Consider the following 20,409-nt stretch of genomic DNA (forward strand, 5'->3'; position numbering starts at 1 on the left):
GATGTCAAACATATAGCCCAGCACCACAGATGTTTAATTGATTTCATGCTATTACACCTTCACATCAGAATCAGCTTGGCTACAATGACAAAGATGTGATGTCTATCGAAGTCGCTATGAGTGGGAACCAGAATTCACATGATGTTATCTGTATGATCTTAGCCAGTTCATAATGTTTTATGTGCATGTTATATATTGAAACTGAAATTATAATAATGAACTGAATTACAAGTAATGAAATTATGAGGCATTCTTCAAATTGGTGCTAAAATAAAAGAAAGATGAACACATCTTTCCCAAAGAGAGCCAATACTCTCTTGATCCAAAAATAAATCTTACATGCTGCTGTATGTGCACCCAGTTTGTCTGCACATTAGCACCCAGGATGATTTCACAGGCATATGGGTGGGAATGTTGTCTGATTTGTAACTATCAGCGTTACAATGAAATTAAGCTCATTTGAATGTTAACTGTTATTTGGGGTATTTTTAGGGTGTATTTTCACTTTAGGTAAAGTTATTCCAGAAATCCTTGTAACTTTTGCTTGAGATATTTTAAAGGGAAATTCCACCCTCAAATACTTGTTGCATTCAGCTGAGGGTTATAGCTGCATGTAGTTGGAGAGAGTGATAGTGATAGCAGGACAGGTTTTACAGTCAAGAAAAAGAAAGACTATTCCCCTTAAGCAGCATGTTTTGTGGTTGCATTGCATTCTGGTCTATTGAGGCTACTGTCAGTGGATAAATGAATGTCTGCCTCTTTTACTTTGGATTTCTCCCTGTAAAATAATAAAGATGACGATAATGATTATAATTATTATTAGTATTAGTACCGGCTTGACTGGATAAGGCTAATTAGTTTTAAATTTACCGGCTTTCCACATTTGAAAAGAAATCCTTTTATTTGACAAACTACTGTCTCCACAAAGTGCTAATTATTATGCATCAAGCAAATACGGAACTGTTACATAATCACTGATGAGTTTAGGAGTCAAGGATGCGCGATGGTCCACATCTGAACTACAAAAGAACCATGAACGTTCCCACGGTTCCAAAGCTTTAGTCGACTCTCTCGTGAACGTCATCTCTCTGGTTTTATTGTCCACGCGCTTGTGTGACTAGTGTAGGCGAAATGTAGGCGGACTTAAAGACAGTTTGGACCCCGTGGCCTTCCGTAGATCACGGCTTGGGCGTCGTCATTCCACTGCTGTCTCGGAAACAAACACCAAACAGCACTTCGCCCCGAGCTTGGAGATCTCTAATATCCGACAAAATGCATTCAGTAACGCTGGACAGAAGCGGCTCTCCGAAGAAAAGGACGCTTTCTCGGGGAATGAGCGAGGACGAGTCGCTTCGCAGCATTATAAAAGAGGTGAGAAACCAGAAATCACGGCGTCGTCGCTTTAGTTTTACGGGTCTATACTTAGCACTCGTCTGAGATTTGTTTACAAAGGTGGCGGTCGCTTTTGCGTAACGCTTGCTCATCCTCAGTAATTTTCCACGATATTGCGTTAGATCGTTCAGTAAACTGGGTGTTAAGTTAAGTTGTAACGTTAAAGAACTTAGAGATGGTTCAAATGAACATGATAGGGCCCATCCCCAGTTTACTTCTCCATCAGTTTCCTCTGTATATATTGTCAGGCTGTGGCTCTGATGTTTTTCTTTTCTTTGTTGTCTCCTTGTCAGAGTGAAAGTTCATCCAGGCGTCTGACACGCAGCGACAGCAGATGTGGCACCCTGAAGAGGAGGAGTGACAGCCAGGTAGGCTCCAAGTCATTAATATGTAAATGATCCATATAATATATCAGAGGCTGTGTGTAGGACTTCATTTAAACTATGCTGCCCACACACATATGAAATACATTAAACACTCAGATGTACACGACTACTAAATACACATACATGTAGGAAACATTGGCACATATACTGTAGCCTATGTAAAGTACTAATATAATTACCTTAAACAAACCAAGATTTGCAGCCTTTACACTGCATTGTGCATTGTGTGCCACTGGCTCAGATTCATGGGAAATCTGCTGGATTGCTTTACGGCACAAAACAGATACTCATCTTTACTTTGCAAGTAATACACAACTTTATTCCAGTTCCACTATTCTTACCAGTTTCTACCTCATGTTAGCTCACCTTGTCTGAATGCATGTTGGCATATTGGCTATACACTCTGATCTTTCTTCATGCTCTTCAAAACAAACACCAGCAAGGGGGAGGGGGGCAAGTAACAACATCCTCTTTGCAACAGAAAGCAACAGTGTTTATGGGAAATGCGTTCTTAATTTTGCCAAACACAATATGTTACATGTGGTACCTTTAACTTCCCATTTTGGGCTACGTTCACACCACAGGCCTTTATGCTCAATTCCAATCTCTGCTCATATCTGAGTTTTTGGATGTTCATACCTGTTCTAGGATGTAACCCATATCTGATACCAATATGAACTGCATGTGTGTACAGAGTAACAATAACAAAAGACATCACATCTGTTTCTGTACCTACACTTCTTCCGCTTAATTCAAACACATTGCGGCTGAGTTTTGACTGCATTTAGGCATCTCCCCAAATACCAATCAAATCAATTACTGCACTACATTTCATTTTCATTGTTGTTTCTCACTGTCCTCCATGCTGATGTAGGCTCAGCCGAGCTGCTGTGGGCACCAAAATCACAGCAGTTGTCTCAGGTGTATGACGTAAGAGTGATTTATTGTTATGGCAGTACTGACAAATTCCAAGTTAAGAGGTCAAATACAAGCCGTAAGTTGTGTATCACATACTGTATGTATGTGGTCCAGATCGACTCAGCAGCTTTTTACTGTCCTCACTGGTAAGAAAGCATCAGATCTGGGTCACATGTGAGGGGGAAATCAGAACTGGGACACTTTCAGCTGCAGTCTTGCTTTCTCCAGCTAGCTACGATGGCTGCACAGGTTGCCTGCCCTCGTTTTCTGCCTTCTGGATGAACTTGAGACTGTCACACATACACTATGTATGTATGTGCAAGCACAGTATTTTGTTTGTGTGAACAACAAAGTTTGAATAAAGTCCTACACAGCCTCTCATAAAATAATGTTTGTCTTCACTTCTCTCCTTAATGTATTTTACTCAGCAATGTCATGTAGCTAATGAAATGTTTTGTTGTTTTTTACTTTCAGCAGTCTGACCCGGACCTCTTCATGGGGCTCCCAGAAATGGTGACTAGTCGTTGTTATTATTCTTATTATTAATTATTTTCTTAAAATCACTGCATAATTTATCATTTTATCAAATAAAGTACACAATTTTTAATGTAAAATTTCCAGCAAATAAATGGAAAGCCCACAGTTGCTGATTGACTGGCTGTTTCATGTAAGAAAGGTGTTAATAAACTCTGTTATGAATCTCAGTGTTTCAGTAAATGTGCAAAACTGCTAAATGTACTCGTTTAAATGTGATGGACATTAAATGTAAGACTACTAGTGTGACAACAAATAACAGTGTATATATATATAGTATAATATATATATTTTATAATATATATATATATATATATATATATATATATATATATATATATATATATATTGAGTCTTGGTGCAACCTGGGCATCTTCCCTGCCAGCAGTGGAAACTTCCTTGTTGAAGGAACTCAAACTGCCACAGCAGCATTAAATGCATTGAATGACCTCATGACTGCAGAGATTTTGTGTTGGCAAAACAAGAAGCACTTCATGACCAGAGTCCAAGTAGATTCAAAGAAACAAAATCACTTCACTGTAGGTTTGATGTTTGTTATCATTTCCCTGTTGGTGCATATCACTGTTCTTGATGTTTTGAATCTTAATCCTAACCTCTCCATGAATAACTCAAAAAAGACAGAAAAACAAATAGGTCTAATGAGGGATGACTGCAGTGATATACAGTATTCCTTTACATATACAGTAAAACCCCTACAGCAGGTATGCTGGAGTGATTGTCATGGTACCAGATGAGGCCGCCCACTGATTACTGTCTGATTGTCTGTGAGTGCTTGCTGTTAGTTTAACTTAGAAACGCTGTCCGCCCACTGACCGGCTCGTGTTCCTCTGAAGCTGCCTACATTGATATGTGACTGTTTTGGTGGTGTTTGTGGCGTAGCTGGAGCTGCAGGCCAGCTATGACGAGGTGGTCCAGGAGCTGCGTGGGCTGGAGGTTGAGCGAGAGGCTCTGTTGTTCCAGGTGGACGTCCTGCAGGACACGCTGGAGGGCGTAGAGGAGCTGCTGGCTGAGGCCCAAAGGGAAGCTAGACAGGCCAACATGGTATGTGTAGGCATGACCAACACTAAACACTACAGGACTTGACTCTAAAACACTAAAACGCTTGACTTTACTCAGGCCACATCAAGGCATTCAACATTTCCCATGGGCTCCTGTCAGTATTCTTTGTCTTTTCTAATGTGAAGTTGTTGTGTATTTTTGTTCCGACTAAGTATAAACATTGCTGTAACCAAGACTGTGACCGTAACATGTCTGCTGTCCTCTCATGACGCCAGTGTGTCTCTCTGCATTTGTAGGAGTTGGAGCGCGAGAGAGTGGCCAAGAGGAAATTGGAGAACATGGTCTGCTCTCTGATGCGAGAGGTGGAGAGATTAAAAGAGGTAATGGGGCTGCTGAAAGGACAACATTACATAATTTTACACAGAGGCACAAGCTTCCTGAATGTGCGCATGAAGACTGACTAATGGCTTGTTAATGCATGCCAACTGTTGTGTAACAGTTTGTCAGGGGAGTGTTGGCTGGTTTCAACTTAAGTTTACTGAATCTGACAGGTGTGTGTGTGTGTGTGTGTGTGTGTGTGCGCGCGCGCATGCAGAGTTGGGAACACTGCATAACAACTGAATGGGATAAATTCAGGGCTTGCACATTAGAGCCTCTTTTATATGAATCACACAGGTTGTTCCAAGGTTGAAATGTTTTTAAAACTGAACCAAACTAAAACTGAAATTTCACTTTGATCCCCTGAGGTGTAAAATTATGCATTTTTGGTTTAACAAAAAATGTCTGCTGATAGGTCACAAATCACACATGTTTATATGCAAGGCGTAGGCAGTATGACAACAACTGCAATTAGCAAAATGAAGTAGCCAAATTAATATAATTAATAGCTGGCTGGCTGTATTTTTGTCTTCTTTTCATTAGAAAGACCAATTTTGTAAAAACAATATGTAATTAGATAAAACTAATTCCACACAAGTGTACCCATACTTTGCCACCAGCTGTATGTCCCGCATAAGAAATTAGACAATTTGACGTGAAGGGGGACTTTATTAACTAACAGATCATTTAATTTGTCTTTGCAGGAGAGGAGCACCACTGTTCCAGTGAGCACACTTGTTGGGGAGCATGAAAGAGAGGATGAGGCGACGAGACAAGGGCACCAAATGAAAAAAGACGCAGAGGAACACAGTCAGGTCACACACAGAGAAGGTGAAGACTCCTCCCTGGGTGCACCTCTCCCTGAAAATCAGGTGGGACAGAGCGAAGAGGCAGAAGATGAAGGAAGCCCCCTGACGAAGCTCCACAGGATGGTCAGTAAGACCATTGGACAGATGCCCACTCTGGCACTGGACAGCCCGTTCTCTCCAGACGGGGTCCTCAGGAGGCCTTGCCAGAGCAACGTGGAGGACGGGCGAGATCCGTCTCCGGACGGGAACAATGACACGGACAGCTTAAGTGCCTATGAGGACGCGTCTGCCGAGACCCCGGAGCAGGACAGCAGGGTCTTTCCAGGCGACTCTGCTGCGGACCCGTTGGAGCTGCCGGACGACGATGAGGGCGGGGATCCAGCCAACAACTGCCAGGCCGATGATCCTGAGGCACCAAACCCCAGAAGTCCTGATTCTTGCGTTCTGTCTTAAGTTGATTCATTTTGCCATTTGGTTTTATTGGGAAAAAGATTGAAGAGCGTGATTGATCCGTTAAACGGTGAAAAATCTACTCTTGGACTTGCAGTTTATCCAGTTTATCTGATATTTATATTCTTTTTCTTTTTTAAAGGTTATTTTTCTGGGCTTTTGCCTTTATTATGATAGTTTTTACAGTAGAGATAGACAGGAAAGATTAGGAGAGAGAGAGGGGAATGACATGCGACAAAGGTCCCAGGCCGGATTCGAACCCAGGACATCACGGTTGCATGGTACACGTCTTCGACCACTAGGTCGCCCCCGATATTTATATTCTTATAAAACTTAAAGGCTAACAATAACTTTCAGAGTTGTGGTAATACACTGTAGTAGGATAATCTTGTTAGCCATCTAAATCTACCAAGTTCATTTTTAAATTCACAACAAAGGAACTCTCAGGATCCAGGTGGTTTTCAAGGTGGTTTGTAGTAATGACTACTTAGTATCATTTGCCAATCATTCCTTTCCACGTCTGAAAGGACTAACAAGGTTGATCTAGTCTGTTTCATATTTTTTACCATTTGCTAGACACGGCAAATACTCTCTCACATGCTGTTTTGACCCTTTACCTCTCTGGTAGTCAGTTAGAAAAGGCTGTTTGCATACTAAGAGCTGTCAGGACACAAAACAGAATTTACCTGTGTACAAAATACAGTGAGCTCCATGAGTACATGGACAGGGACTCTGATGTTGTCCTCATGTTACTTTGGAGGTGAAAATTACAGTGAGGTTACAGTACGGATTGTCATTGCGTAGATATGTTGGAAAGAGAATCTGAGTCTGACGTTTTTGGATTTCAGACTTTTAGAATTCCTACAGTAAGAATTTTTGACTAAAAGCCAAAAAAATACTGCTTTACTTTATAAATATAATATTGATTGCTTGGCATGCCAAAATGGGTCGACGATATACAAAGAGGGCTGTAGTTTGTTGTTCATCTGATACACCTGAATTATTGTGGGATTGAACATCCACAGTAATATGTCTTAGTCTCGCTGTATACGGTTTTAGGTCATGTACTGATGTACTGTCAAACTGGTAATAAGGGAAAGGATTTTTTTTTTTTAAATGTAAGGGAATACTTTTCAATATTTGTACTGCCTCATTTGCCTGATATTCACAAGAACATTTATTTTTATCTTTCAGAAGGTCTTAATACCTTTCCTGTCTCATTTTGAGAATCTAGGAAAATTGATTTGGCTGAATTTGCACTTTTTAAAGTTCTTGTATTGTGGCAGAATTTGTCAAATTGCATTCGAATAAACATTCCCTTTATAATACAAAACCTGCCTGGGAGAAATAAACAGCTGGCCCACTGTTGGCTGTCTTTTCTCTGCTTGCATGGTAATTTGTTTGCACACTTGCAGTGAAACTTGATGAAATTAGTCTTGTTGGACGTCTGCTGTTGCTGTACACACTGTATTTGTATTTAACCTTAACTTTTGAATGGATTTTTGATATTTTGTTTTTTACTAGATTACATTTCTTTCTTATGTTTGAGGCAAAGTCAAAGAATTGACCTTTTCCCCTCACTGGTGATCAGTGGTTTGCATGCTTGCCTAAGAATGTATTTTGATTTTCAATATGCACATGTATTCATTGGTGTCATTTATTTGTACTTTTGCACGCAGTACTTCTACAAATATATTAAATCATACTTTCAACTAAGTAATTTACTGATAATCAATGTCAAAAAGGGTGTTTTAAAAAGGATTTCAATTTTATATGTTTGCAAATCATGTATCGTACAGTAGCGCCCTGATTTTCAGTTTAATCTTTTGCGAAATTAAGAAATCTCTTAAGCACTGTAAGGGCTCGCAGTTTTGACTGAACACCGCATGCAACAGTCACGTCTCTTCAAAAAATGAGAGATCGCAATTTTCATAACTAATAGTCATCATAACAGACAGTGGAACAGCTAATGAATGAGTGCACATTTTAAACTGAAACCATGCTGTGGGTTTAGCCATGAAAAAGTGTTCGGAAGCTTTTGTTTAGACTTTATATACGGTTTGTCATTTGTATCGCCCCTTTGCTTCGCTCAGTTTTCCATGTGCTTCTTATCTTCTCTGGACTTGTTCTTACAGTCCAGGGTCAACCCAAACTACTGCTGGTGCACCTTGCTAATGGTCAGTTAGCTATTCATTGTACAAACGGCTCGGATCACACGTTCTCAGTCTGTACCTCTGACTTCTCATGAAGCAATCCAGTCACATTATTTTAGTATGTCACCTGCTCTGGTCAAATTGCTGTAGAAGATGTTTACTGTCACTGTAACAACAAAACTGTTTTGTATTTTATTTCCACACAGCGTTGCAAAACATATGTCCCTACTATAAATTGATGCATTTTATGGGTCTAAATATTTTTGGCTTGTCCCAAGCTTGTGAATTCAATGTTCAGATGCATATAATAAGTGACACAAATTTCTACATTTAATTGAAACTACATTCCGGAAATATCAAAATAAAATATGTGAAAAAGTATTGGTGTTGATTAGTCATTTGAGTTTATTTTGATTGTAAATTTACAATTTTTTGTAACTGCCAAAATACAGGAAACAACACCATAAAGTAATAGAGCATCGGGCTCCCATGAGCCACCAGGACAGCTTCAGTGTGTCTTGTCATTCTGCAACAAATATCTGACTGAGTAGTAGTATCAGTAGAAGCAGTAGTAGTAGTAGTAGTAGGCCTATTAATCAACTGTTTCCTTTATTTTTGCAGTTACCTGTGGCTAGCTATCCTCTCACTAACATAATTTCAAAACTATTGACTCCAACAACAGACAATCATTCTCCATGCATCATTGTTCATGAGTTTAACTGTTGTTATTTTTCAGATAGAAATTGTAAAGCACCAGGGAATGACTTTTCACAAAACATTTTCACTGTGGTCAACATGCAGGAAGCACATGAGTCTGGTTGGTTCCTGATAGCTGATGTTTCCCGAAAGTTCAGCAGAGGACAACTTTTTCTCGCTGACAGGCTGGTAGACCACAGTCATGCAAGCTGGGTTTCTTTTGCTTGCCTAGGTCTGTAGTGGTGTACTGGTGACTAGTGTGCACTCAGAAGTATGACTTAGTTCAAAATATATAAAGGTGGATAAAGAATCTGAAAGGATCCTGAACACCAGTGACTAATGTAATGTCATTGACATAACATTGACATAACATTGACATAAGTGATTGATGTTATACAATAATGAAATATCACTTCAGATCCCTTTATTTGATACTGAGAGTCCAAATAACATTATTACAAGAGCTTGTAAGGAAACATATCCCTGCACTGGACAACATAAGGCACAGGTTAAAAAAAAAAAAAATGCTGATATAAAGTGACCTTCCATCAGCTTTAAATAATAATGGCTTATTTCAAACATAGAAATTAGCTATGTTTCTGACACCAAATCTCATCAAAACAACCCTTTTTCTTTCTTGATGCTCAGTTGTTTCCACTGTGGCAGGCCTCCAAACTGCTCTTTGGTGATTCCAAATATGTCCTGGAAGTCCGAGTCAGAGAGGTGTTTCTGAAAAGCAGTTCACACAGTTTAGTAAGAGAAAACAGATGACTAACATTTTTACTTACCGGATAAGGAATTACCAGCGTTTGGCTCAAAGACACTTTAAGAGGGTCAAACCCAGCAGGACAGCCTCATTAACCACTAACCATCCTGCTGCTCCTCAGTTCATTTTGTAGCCAGTTGAGATCACATTATTTTTTCATTTAGTTGTTATCTCCCTTGGCCCTTACTTTAAATGCATAAATATGTTTCATGATCCCTAGGAAATCATTCTAATTCAGGGAGATGAATCATGCCATCTTTGTGACCCTTGCAATATCAGTATAATTTGTTTAAAATCTGAAAAGATATTAAACTTATACAACCGTAAGTTGTGTTGTGGCATGAAAGACAATCAGGAAGTGGTAAATGGTTCTTCAATGCAATAGATTACCATGTGTTTTATTAGGTTTCTAGACAATTGGATGTGTAGAAGAAAATTCAGCACACTGTTTCATTGGGCAGAACTAATAATAAATGTAATAAGAATAAATATTGTTTTCAGTGTATTCACTGTTTGGCATGCATGCTCTACACTGTCATGTTTTTCACACCAAAAACAGTCTGCACAAGGCCAAGAATGGAGGATCATGGGTAAGGCCATCTGCAGAGGTTATGCATATCTCGCACAAAAATAACTTAATGAAAGTATCCAAAACAAAGTCATGTTCCCATGCGCTGTCTGCAACAATAACTAGTTAGATCATGCAGAAAGTGTACAACAGGTGCACAAAGATGGCGGCCTGCTGGAGTGGCATCGTTCGGACCTTTCGTCTCCATCGCACCATGCTAAGCACACCCAGTTTCAACCCTTCCTTCCTTCTCTCTGTCTGATCCAGCACTAGAGACTGGAACTTGACTTGAGAGAGTGATCATTTCCAACCAACAGGCCCATCTTTATGCGCCTGTTCCCTTCACACACAAACTACCTCCTTCTGGGCGGGGTCGACCCCCTCAGGCAGCTCAGTAGCGCGCTTGTTGACCAAAGCTTCTGGCGGGAAAGACTGGAAGATTCTCTCAGTCTCAGCACAGTCCTGCTCCTAGGATGTCATGAAATGAAAGCGATAGACATTTTGAATTTATGTCATTTTTCCTCACCAAGCACTTAGGAAACTTATTTTCCACTTTTGGGTCACAGTTTATATACAGTTATAGTTTTTGTCCCTTGTTTTTGACTTCTGTCAGCGTTTTTTGTTATGTGAATTTCATACATATTTAGTTGTTGTTTTCTTTTAATATTGACAGTTTGGCTGGCTAACCACAAATTAACCAGGATTAAAATTCTTCATCACGTTTTAAAATTTCAGTCTATAAAATGGGTTTTAACATTATGTCAGACCACTCTGTTTGTGAATTGGCTGCTCAAAAAAGACCACATACTTATGTTTCAGAGAAGATAAGCCAGAACATTTCAAGCTCTAAGGATCTAATGTAATGTAAGTAATGTGAGTCAAATCAACCTTTATTCTTACTACTGTAAAGTTAGCAAGTCAGCACTCCAAGAGTAACAGTCCCTGAATGGCCTGTACCAATGTACCAATATAGAAGTTTTCACATGTAACAAGTTCTTGAACAAGTGTAGAAGCGTAACATTTTGGTTTCTAGTGTGGAGTTGCTGTACATTACTCTGCTTTTCCTGTTGGCTAACAAGCTTAAGAAATGAATGATATTGTGCTTACATTTGGAATAAGAACTGGTGACGTTAAATCTCCCAACTCCTTCTTCAACTCTTCATAACTCTTTCCTCCCTGAAAGAAAGAAACATTTTTCAACATATTTTTGCCACATCTGAATATGGGCTTTGTGATTGATGGAGGAGACATGGGCTATATGTCACACAAGCACACACACACATTTCACTGTGTGTGTTTCACTCACACTCCATTTGGAGGGATCCCAGGCGGTGAACCACCCAGTGAAGGTCGGTGGCTCGTACCCTTGCTTGATCAAGATGACAGGAGTGTCTGGGTCTCTGGACCCTGGGTGGGTGCGCAGGTATTCCTGGCTAGTGACCACTGCCTCCTTCCGTTCTACCTCATTGGCCTCATTGCCCACCCAGAGAAAGACCTGAGACCACCAGGGACACAACAGATGGCAGAGGTGGGAACAGAGAGCTTGACAGTTACAGGGGATAGAAACCTCTAAACGGGGGAAGAAGTGAATTGATTGATTGAGATGTCACCTAACGCAGCACAAAAAAGCCTTCACACAAAACAAGATATGTTGGAGATTGGAAATTATTTTTAAAACTAAATAAATAAATCAAAAATATTTCTAACAAACACCTCATACCTGGTCCCATGTGTCTAGCAGCATGACATCATCCTCACTCAGGTCGTCCTGTGTGAACTGAGTCACCTCCATCACGATGAAACGGCCCGTCTTATTAGAGCATTCAAACAGGCGAGGCTGGTGGTCTAAAACAGCCTGCTGTAGTCTTTGGAGAAAACACACACACACACACACATAGTAGAGGAAAACAAATGTGTTTTCTCTGGAGGTGATACTATGACTGCTGTAACAAACTTTTTTTTTGTTTACATTTGAACAGTTGTAAGTTTCACTTGTTTGCCAATATAACTAATAAAATATAACTTACACCAGTTTTATCATTACCTCTTGTCGTTAGCATAGGGAGCTTTCCCTCCAACCAAATCCCAGAATTCAACGGGCTCCTGACCCTCTGCCACAATCTCCACAGCAGTCCAGTTCTGTCCAATCACAGAGCTGATCTCCTTCGCCATGGCCCTCTCATCGCCACTTGATCCCTTGGTGAAAACAAGACAGTTAGACAATTGCACCATATTCATATTGCGATTATGCTGAGCTCAGATGAGATAAATGTGGACCATAGTTGGTGCAAGTTTGACTGTGACCCACCAGGAAAATTGTCTGCACAGCACCCCAAAGCTGGCGGGGATTCAGAGTTTAGCTCAAGAAAACGTCAACAGGGCGGACTGCTGTCAAAGGGGCTTGGACTAGACCCATCTTGTCTCACTGCTCAATACGCCACTATGGTTTCTCTGCTTCTTTATCTCATTTTAACAACATCTTCCCTACCTTGCCGCACCACACATTAATTCCTGATTGGCTCTTCAGCAGGAAGACATCGTTGGAGTTAAGAGAGGTGGCCAGGGCCGGCACCTCAATGGCTTTGGTATTGGAGGGGTCCGAGCCGTGGACCTGAAACAACCTGATTGGTGGTTCTGGATCATTAGTCCCTTTCCTAGATGTGCCACCCTAAAAGGAAAGAAGGAGATGTTTGGGAATATTCTGTTGGCATATTCCTGTTTGAAATGACACTTAAGCAGAGCATAATCTTATGTTGTAGACAAACCTGTCACTAAATAAATTGTAATAAATTGTAAATAAATTCTATGTTTCCAATGTGATTATTCCATAAGTGCAGTCAACTGTCATACCTCAAAAATGACCATTTTACCCTTAAAAATGGCCATAAAGTGTCTTGGCTCTTTGCCCATGGTTACTCTCATCTGCACAGGCTGGCCACCATACTTCTGATCTAAGTCCACAGCCTGAAATGCAGACGCTGCCAGTTCATCCTGTGATGCATGGCGTCCCTAAAACGACACGTGGCAAAGTATTTTCATTTTATCGTAGACTGCACTGATATTCAAAAAAAAAATACAAGGCAGGAACAGTGAAGGATAGACATTTTTGAGCGAGAGAAACTTAATATTTTTGTGCATGATCATGAATTTAAGTGCTATGAAAGAGGCTGAGTGGTACTGGTGCACACCACTTTCCCACCTGCCATATATAGAGCAGGTAGTTCTGCTTGTTGTGAATCAGGTAAGTGTAGAGGACCAGGTAGCAGTCTCCTCCGTAGAAGTAGCCATACGATTGAGGATCCACAGGGACAAGCTCCAAGTCCTCAATCCGCCACACCTGGGTGCATCAGTGTTTCATACATACAGAATTTGAAACATGCTTTTTTAGAAGTTAGAACTAATCTTAAATTCTGATTTCATTGTCACCATTACCTCCACTTGGCCTGTGCCATTGTCCACCATACGTTCCTGTGCAGCTACTTCTGGCATCACGTGCATCAGAGAGGCGTCAAATTTTTCCTGTGTGACATTAGCTAAACGAAATAGGTTTATAACACAATGTAGAATCAGAAATCAGTAACCAGTTGAGTTTTAATAAGACAAAAGGTGCGTTTTCTTTCTTGTTTGTTACGTTTTTTTGTGACTTTCCAAACACAGACACTTACCCACTTTCCCCCTTGTGTGCACCCTGCCCAGACCTTGAGTCTGGTCCTTCACAGTCCAACTCTGGAACAACTGCTTGAAGAGCGCTGACTCTGCCCCATCATTCACCGTCTCCACATTGGTGGTGATGGGATAGCTTTTCGCCTTAATGAACTCCTGTAACAGTCAGTCAGTCAGATAGAAAACCGCTACATTGGAGATCCAAGAAATATGGCATGGCAGAACAATCATTTTGGAGTTACACAGGGAAAAAAAAAACACAAGGTAGAGTAAAATGCAGAAAGAGCAGGTAAGCACTTGACATACATGGAGGTCTGATCATCACTCACCAAAGCTCTGGACATGGCAGCCTGTCTTTCAGCTTTGTTTGCTCTCTTCCCCTTCCAAACAAAGATCTTCACCCCTCCCTGGTCCAGAAAGAAGCAGTCCTAAAAAAAAGTATTACATTAAGTATGCATATCCAAGCCATTTCTTATATCCAGTAAAGATAATATAGCCACTAGAGGTGATTATGGTGTTCAAGCCCTAATAGCAACATCAAGGACCACCAGGGATCTAGAGCTGCATGGGACAAAGGACAGACCATGACAACCAAGTTTCATAGTGGCACCCAGAGATACAGTGATGGTTAAAACATACAGTAGGCTACATGCATCATTGAGTCAACATTGCTGCCATTACATCACATCCAAAGTGCCACCAAGCGGCCAAGTTTTGACAGATTTGAATGAATTTGGTGTGCATGCTCCAGATATCCTGAATAGCTCATCAAGTTTAGTGATTCTTTGAAATTTCCTTTAATTAGAGGCCATTCAGTGATACGCCACATCCACATTGACTAACCACAACCAAACCAACCATATTATGACTACAACCTGGCCCTAGAGCATGTATACCACGTCATAACATTCAGTTGACCCAATTTCAAGATATCAATTTTTGGCATTTGTGGCGCCCCCTGTTGGTAGATTTAGAAATGGCTTGATACTCATGCTAAGCCTAATACATATATCAAGTTTCATGATGATCTGATAAGCTGTCATGAAGTCATGACACCTTTTGTGATAGGCCACACCCGCACTGGTTGATACAACTGTTGAGCTGAGTCCATAGATGGTGGCAATCTGGCCAACAATGCTGAAGGAGATGTTAAAATGTGTTTTTTAAAGAATTCAAAATTGCAGAAATGTCATTATGGCAGACATGGGTGACCCGATTGGCAAGGTTATAGAGCAGCTCCAGCTGAATATGTGTACCAGCATTCATGTCAGTCAAACTTATGATTTGGGAGTTAACCTTTCAAAGCTGAACATTTTTTTTACCTTTATTTATAGTGCCACTATCTTGCCAATTTGGGTCACATTTCTTGTGTAGTATGTTCCCACCATTATCTATCATTTTGCCAATTTTTATGTCTCTGTCAAGTACCATTATATGAGAAATTGCAAAAATGTGGAATAAGGAGAATAATAAACCAGAAGCCCTAATTACAGTTGCTGAGTATATTGTCGTTGGGGAAAGATAATCCAGGCCCTTGTATGACACAAACTCACCTCATGATTCAGGAGATCCTGAACCAAAGGTCTGGTGGCAACTTCTGCGACCTTCAACTGACCATCAGCATCCGACACACTGGGATGAAGGAAGAAACAAATAAGAAGAAACAAACAGCACATTAAATGAACATGAGTGAATCCTCATCCACTGACTACATGACACATTGGGAAACGTCTTGGTAGTGACTGTTGACACCACTGGTCAGGCAGCAGCTCACTGGTAAAGGGTGAGTTGTGCCTTCTGTTCCTGGTCGGCTGTTTCGTCCGGACGGCCACTGGTCAGCTCACAGGTTCTTTCACCAAGAGTGCCGGTCAGGACTTGCATGTGTTGAGGCGAGTCTCCCTCTGCGTCGCCTTCAATCACCCTGATCTCTGCCCGGCCTCCTCTCTCTCTGTCTCGGATGTCTTTGGCCAGCAGCATGCCCTGCGGACCAGAGGAGCACCACATCAAAACTGCACAACCTGGGCCAGACACAGAACATTGGAATCCTACACTACAAGTTTGTGCACACAAAAAGGTGAAAACATTCAAAAGCAGATTTTGTCAGAGATGTATACATTTCCATATAAACCTATTTTAAGAGTGAGATGGTTGACATGTTGTTTACTTTAATTATCTTTATCAACTCATTCAAAAGCCTTTGTGTACTTTGACAATGCCAATTTTAACCAGATTAATAGGGGTACAAGTCAGCCATAAGTTCGCTTTGCTTTTGGAAAATTCTACCATTCATATTTAGCCTGTTTTGATGCCTATCTCATCTCATCTTGCTGCAAGGTGATTTTGGCAATGATATATGCACTTTTGGTTTATTCAGGAAAACAGTTTTCACTAGCAAGCAAGTTTCTTGTTAGAACTAGGCAAAGACGCTGAGGGTTTATAGGTCAACTGTTACAAAACAAGTTGAGCCGATACTAGTTTTATCTGCTTCTCATTTTGAACTTTCTTGAACAGGAAAGGTAACTTATATTAATAAGTAAACTAGCTAACTCTTATGGTTTTTTAACAGTATTCTTAACTAAATTACTAAATGCACTTCAGACAAATAGACAAAATAATGGAAACATCTAGTATATGAATATCAAGGACCTGATAAGGAGTAGGGCCACCCTTTGACCTCCGAAAAGCTTCAGTCCTCCTTGTAATGCTGTTATTTAAGTTCTGAGCTGTGTGCGGTGGGATATTGGACCAAGCCTCCAGTTCTTTGAGGGGGGAAGGAAGTGGAAATCAACTTCATACTCTGCGCTACTGATCTGATCTGGTGATTGGGGAGGCAGTGGAAGGTGTTTTGACTTCATCCTGAATCCACTCATGAATTTGTTTTACACTGTGTAGGGTGCACCTGGTCCTGTAAAATGGCCTCATATTCTTTGGCTGTTATACAACTATGAGGAGCAATCATTAGACCGAATATCTCCCACAAGGTGGTCGCCTATTACAGATCCACTACCATGTTTAACAGATGGCAACACACATTGTGGGTTGAAAGCATCATTTGGTTTTCTCCAAACGTAAACTTGTCGATGTAGCAAAAAGGGCGAAAGATGAATCATCCAGTCACCCATATTGCTATTTTCCTTCGCTCATTGGTCCAGGCTTATGCATATTTTTGGCATTGGATACAAGCAGTTTCCAAATGGCAGCCCTGCCATAAATACCAGGATTGTGAAGCTCACAACATATAGCTTTTGTTGAGACAGTGTTGATTTCATTCTGTGGTCATTTTTGTTTTTGTAAATTTTCTACTAAACCATGTGCAGCAACCATGTGTTGCTTCCCATAAGCATTCTGCAAACATACTAATGAGAACATGTTACACACAAACATGCACACAGTACTGACAGTCACACAAATCCTACCTTAAGCCTTTCTTGTTTGTTACTCTCCGGTCCATTCCACTGAATAATGGTCTTACCAATGTCCACCAAAAACACATCTCCAAGGTTAAAGCTCTGCCAGCTCATCACCACCTGGATCAAAATAAAACATCAGGCACTCTTCCTGTTTGACTCTCTGTGGCTCATACTGTTAAATCACTTCTCAGCATGGCTCACCTCCATGGCGATGACCCTTTTCTTCCCTTTCACATGAAGCAGTCTCTCAATGTCGTAGGAGTTGGTCTCTGTATGTCTCATGCCTGATGCAACTCCACCTTTCTTATAGCTAAATAAGACAGGGTTATTTTTTTCCACTTTGTCTTTTTCTGTCCCTAAGTGTGTTTGTGTTAATATATTCACAAACACGATGAGTTAAATAGCATCTTCCTATGCATATCAAAGTTACAAATATTGAAGGTCAATCCACAAAACAGGATGTGAGATCACAAATCTCACGCACCAATCCAATGACATCATCTCCACGGCCACATATTGATAATCGGACCAACATTTTCAGATTAACTCACATTATTCCCAGTTTGAAGTGGCCCCTAAAGGCATCAGACTCGTGGTTCTGCACCTCGCGGTGCTGCACCGGGGTGGAGCCCAAAAACTCATCAAGCTGTATGGTGTAAACAGCAGCTGCACCCTGTTCATCCTGACTAGACTGGGAGCCGATCCAGTAGTGGATATCATACCCCAGAGAGCTGCCCACCTTCTGGGTCTGGAGAGACACAGGGGTGGAGAAACAAACGGTGTGAGGTGATCGATAGAATAAAAACCTATATATCAATAATGCAAAGAGGTGACAAAAAAGAGCGTTTTGTCACTGGTTCCTATACTAAAAGCAAAAAAAAATAGCATTGGCATCCAAACCACAATGATTCATCAGTCAGCATTCAGGACTTACAGAGAGAAGTATGTAGCAGTCACCCTCGTAAAAATTTCCATAAGATTTTTCAGGGACTTGTACCAGCTCCATTTTCTATTGCACAGAGAGAAGCAGATGTCTATTTTACTTTAATTTCCACAAAAAAAAGAGGCAAAAAAATCATCCTGCACATTGGAAAACTACAAAAATCTCACATCTAATAACCAATCTCCAGTTTCTCCCATAATTGCTGCTCTGTAACTGTTTCAATCATTTCTCACTGGACGATCAGGTGGAATTTCTTGTAATTAAATCAGTCTGTTGGCTCTGTTGGAAGAGCTTAACTCTGTGTTGTTGTTCAGTCCACAGTCAGCATTAGAATACCTATGATCTAAAATCAAATTACCTCAACTCTCCAGATTATAATACCAGGGTTGTGAGTTACTGCTCTGAATGTGTACTCCATGTTGCTCAGATGCACTCAATTTGAATTTCAGGTGTCGCTTGCTTTTCCTGCTTTGGACATATGAAGTGGAAATCATTATGAGAACAGTAATGCAAAAATACATTTTCATGCATTTTTTAGTGCATCAAATACAATCTCCTTATTGTCAGACGCACAACAGCAGGAATGTTTACATTACAGAATATAGATTTAAAAAAAGATGTTGACTTCTCCAACCTCAGTCTATTTTCTCTTGATAAACTGTACAGTATGAGACTTACGATCAACCAAAGTGTAAACCTACAGAGAGGCAATACAATTAAATCACATAATACTGTGAACTTATGTTATGGAACAGAATTTACCTGATATTCTTGTTAGTAGAAGCACCTGTTACCAAGTATGATCCTCCAACAGCTGATTTTCCAGGAGATGACAAAAGGCTGTCAATCCTCTCTTTTTTCAGCACCCCTAACAGATTTGCCTGTGTTTGCATGTTCCAGGACCTTTCCTATTTCTCTGCCCAATCACTGGGAAAGATACACAACCCTACAGGCAAATGTGGTGAGAACAGGATTGGCTCATATTCAAATCCTTATGTGAACAAACTTGAACCAGTCATGGTGGTAGGAGCGAGAGGAAAGTCATAAATATACCTCCCCCCAGGAATTAGAATGATGGTATTGTAAAAAGCCATGGAACAAAAGACCTTTAGTTGACGGAGCCTAAACAGCAGCGAGTACTAAACAGCAACGGAGGCCCTGATGCTGTAATCAAACTGATGTGTATGATGATGAGATGGCTCTACAGCCCAATGCCAGGGAATGATTTACAAATGAGCCATAACACAATACAATAGGGCATTGTTAGCAGAGGTGGAAAGTAACTAAGTACATTTACTCAAGTACTGAACTTAAGTAGAATTTGGAGGTACTGGCAGTTTACTTGAGTATTTCCATTTCGTGAGACTTTAAACTTTTCCTCCACTACATTTCAGAGGGAAATATTGTACTTTTTACTTCACTACATTTATCTGATGGCTGCAGTCAGTAGTTACTTTACAGAATAAGGTTTTACATGCAAAACGTACAATAAGCTCATACAATATGTTGCATTAAAGAGTTTAAACTATTCAACAGTATACGGACAGTATATATAACATTAAAAATACGTCTTACAGGTTAATGCATCAATAATTTAACACTCTGAAAAGGACTGTTCTTCAGAATGAGTACTTTTACTGCTAATACTTCTATACTTTTACTTACGTAAACTTTTGAATGCAGAACATATACTTTTAATGAAGTATTTTTCCATCATGGTATTGTTACTTTTACTTAAGTAAAGGATTTGAGTAGTTTTTCCACCTCTGATTGTTAGTAGGAAGAAAGGTGGCTCCTAAGCTGAAGGACAAACAAAATGGATCCATCAGCAGGACGTTAACATATTTTATCTGTCCATATCATATGCACATGGGTGTAGCACTGGAGAGAGACTTTTATCTCTAATCAGAGCTTAAGTACAGTGTGTCCCCTTTCCCTTGTGTGTTCTCAGCTAAACCACATGTATAATGTTATCTGTGTGGGCTTTGTGTGTCCACTGGACAAATAGAAAAAAGTTGGTGAGTTGATTTGGTAGCAATATCTTGTGATATATGGAAGTTCCTGCAAAAATGAGCTATTTAAAATCCTTTTTAATCCTATCCTTATTTTTAAATCCTCTGAACAGCCTGGTCTCTAGTTTCTGGGTGTGAAGTTCCATCAGGCTGTTATTTAGACTCATGTCATATTTAAGAGCTGCTGAGAGCACTCAAAGATTTAAAGTTAAAAAAAAACAAAAAAACTGACTGTGAAATATAGGTCAGTGCTTGATCATCTAACAGTCAGCAATGAAGATAGCATTTATAACAAACTATAGCATGGATAA

The 20,409-nt window shown here is 40.3% G+C and overlaps 2 protein-coding genes across 5 annotated transcripts; one reads left to right on the forward strand and one right to left on the reverse strand.

The window, feature by feature from the left end:
- The first annotated feature begins 1,216 nt into the window (after window positions 1–1,216).
- Window positions 1,217–8,421, forward strand: LOC139921038 (uncharacterized). Of its 3 annotated transcripts, none has more exons than XM_071911187.2 (6): window positions 1,217–1,371; window positions 1,686–1,760; window positions 3,171–3,209; window positions 4,131–4,292; window positions 4,547–4,630; window positions 5,333–8,421. In XM_071911187.2, exons 1-6 carry the CDS (start codon window positions 1,273–1,275, stop codon window positions 5,888–5,890), a joined length of 1,017 nt encoding a protein of 338 aa, XP_071767288.1. In that variant the 5' UTR covers window positions 1,217–1,272; the 3' UTR covers window positions 5,891–8,421. The 3 variants fall into 3 exon arrangements, with proteins under 3 accessions (XP_071767288.1, XP_071767306.1, XP_071767297.1); XM_071911205.2 differs by having other exon boundaries at window positions 4,212–4,292; XM_071911196.2 differs by having other exon boundaries at window positions 3,174–3,209.
- Window positions 8,422–8,479: 58 nt separating this feature from the next.
- avil (advillin) lies at window positions 8,480–18,905 on the reverse strand. Of its 2 annotated transcripts, none has more exons than XM_071911131.2 (20): window positions 18,849–18,905; window positions 18,445–18,551; window positions 18,078–18,152; window positions 17,695–17,891; window positions 17,345–17,453; window positions 17,150–17,260; window positions 15,508–15,713; window positions 15,287–15,365; window positions 14,063–14,161; window positions 13,736–13,889; window positions 13,503–13,603; window positions 13,270–13,407; window positions 12,921–13,079; window positions 12,559–12,738; window positions 12,115–12,266; window positions 11,791–11,935; window positions 11,377–11,565; window positions 11,178–11,246; window positions 10,428–10,538; window positions 8,480–9,465 (listed from the first exon to the last, which is right to left on the reverse strand). In XM_071911131.2, exons 2-20 carry the CDS (start codon window positions 18,502–18,504, stop codon window positions 9,352–9,354), a joined length of 2,448 nt encoding a protein of 815 aa, XP_071767232.2. In that variant the 5' UTR covers window positions 18,505–18,551; window positions 18,849–18,905; the 3' UTR covers window positions 8,480–9,351. The 2 variants fall into 2 exon arrangements, with proteins under 2 accessions (XP_071767232.2, XP_071767221.2); XM_071911120.2 differs by having other exon boundaries at window positions 18,445–18,554.
- Between the last annotated feature and the right edge of the window lie 1,504 nt (window positions 18,906–20,409).

The sequence above is a fragment of the Centroberyx gerrardi genome, chromosome 5 (assembly GCF_048128805.1).
Source record: "Centroberyx gerrardi isolate f3 chromosome 5, fCenGer3.hap1.cur.20231027, whole genome shotgun sequence".
Classification (NCBI taxonomy): Eukaryota; Metazoa; Chordata; class Actinopteri; order Beryciformes; family Berycidae; genus Centroberyx; species Centroberyx gerrardi.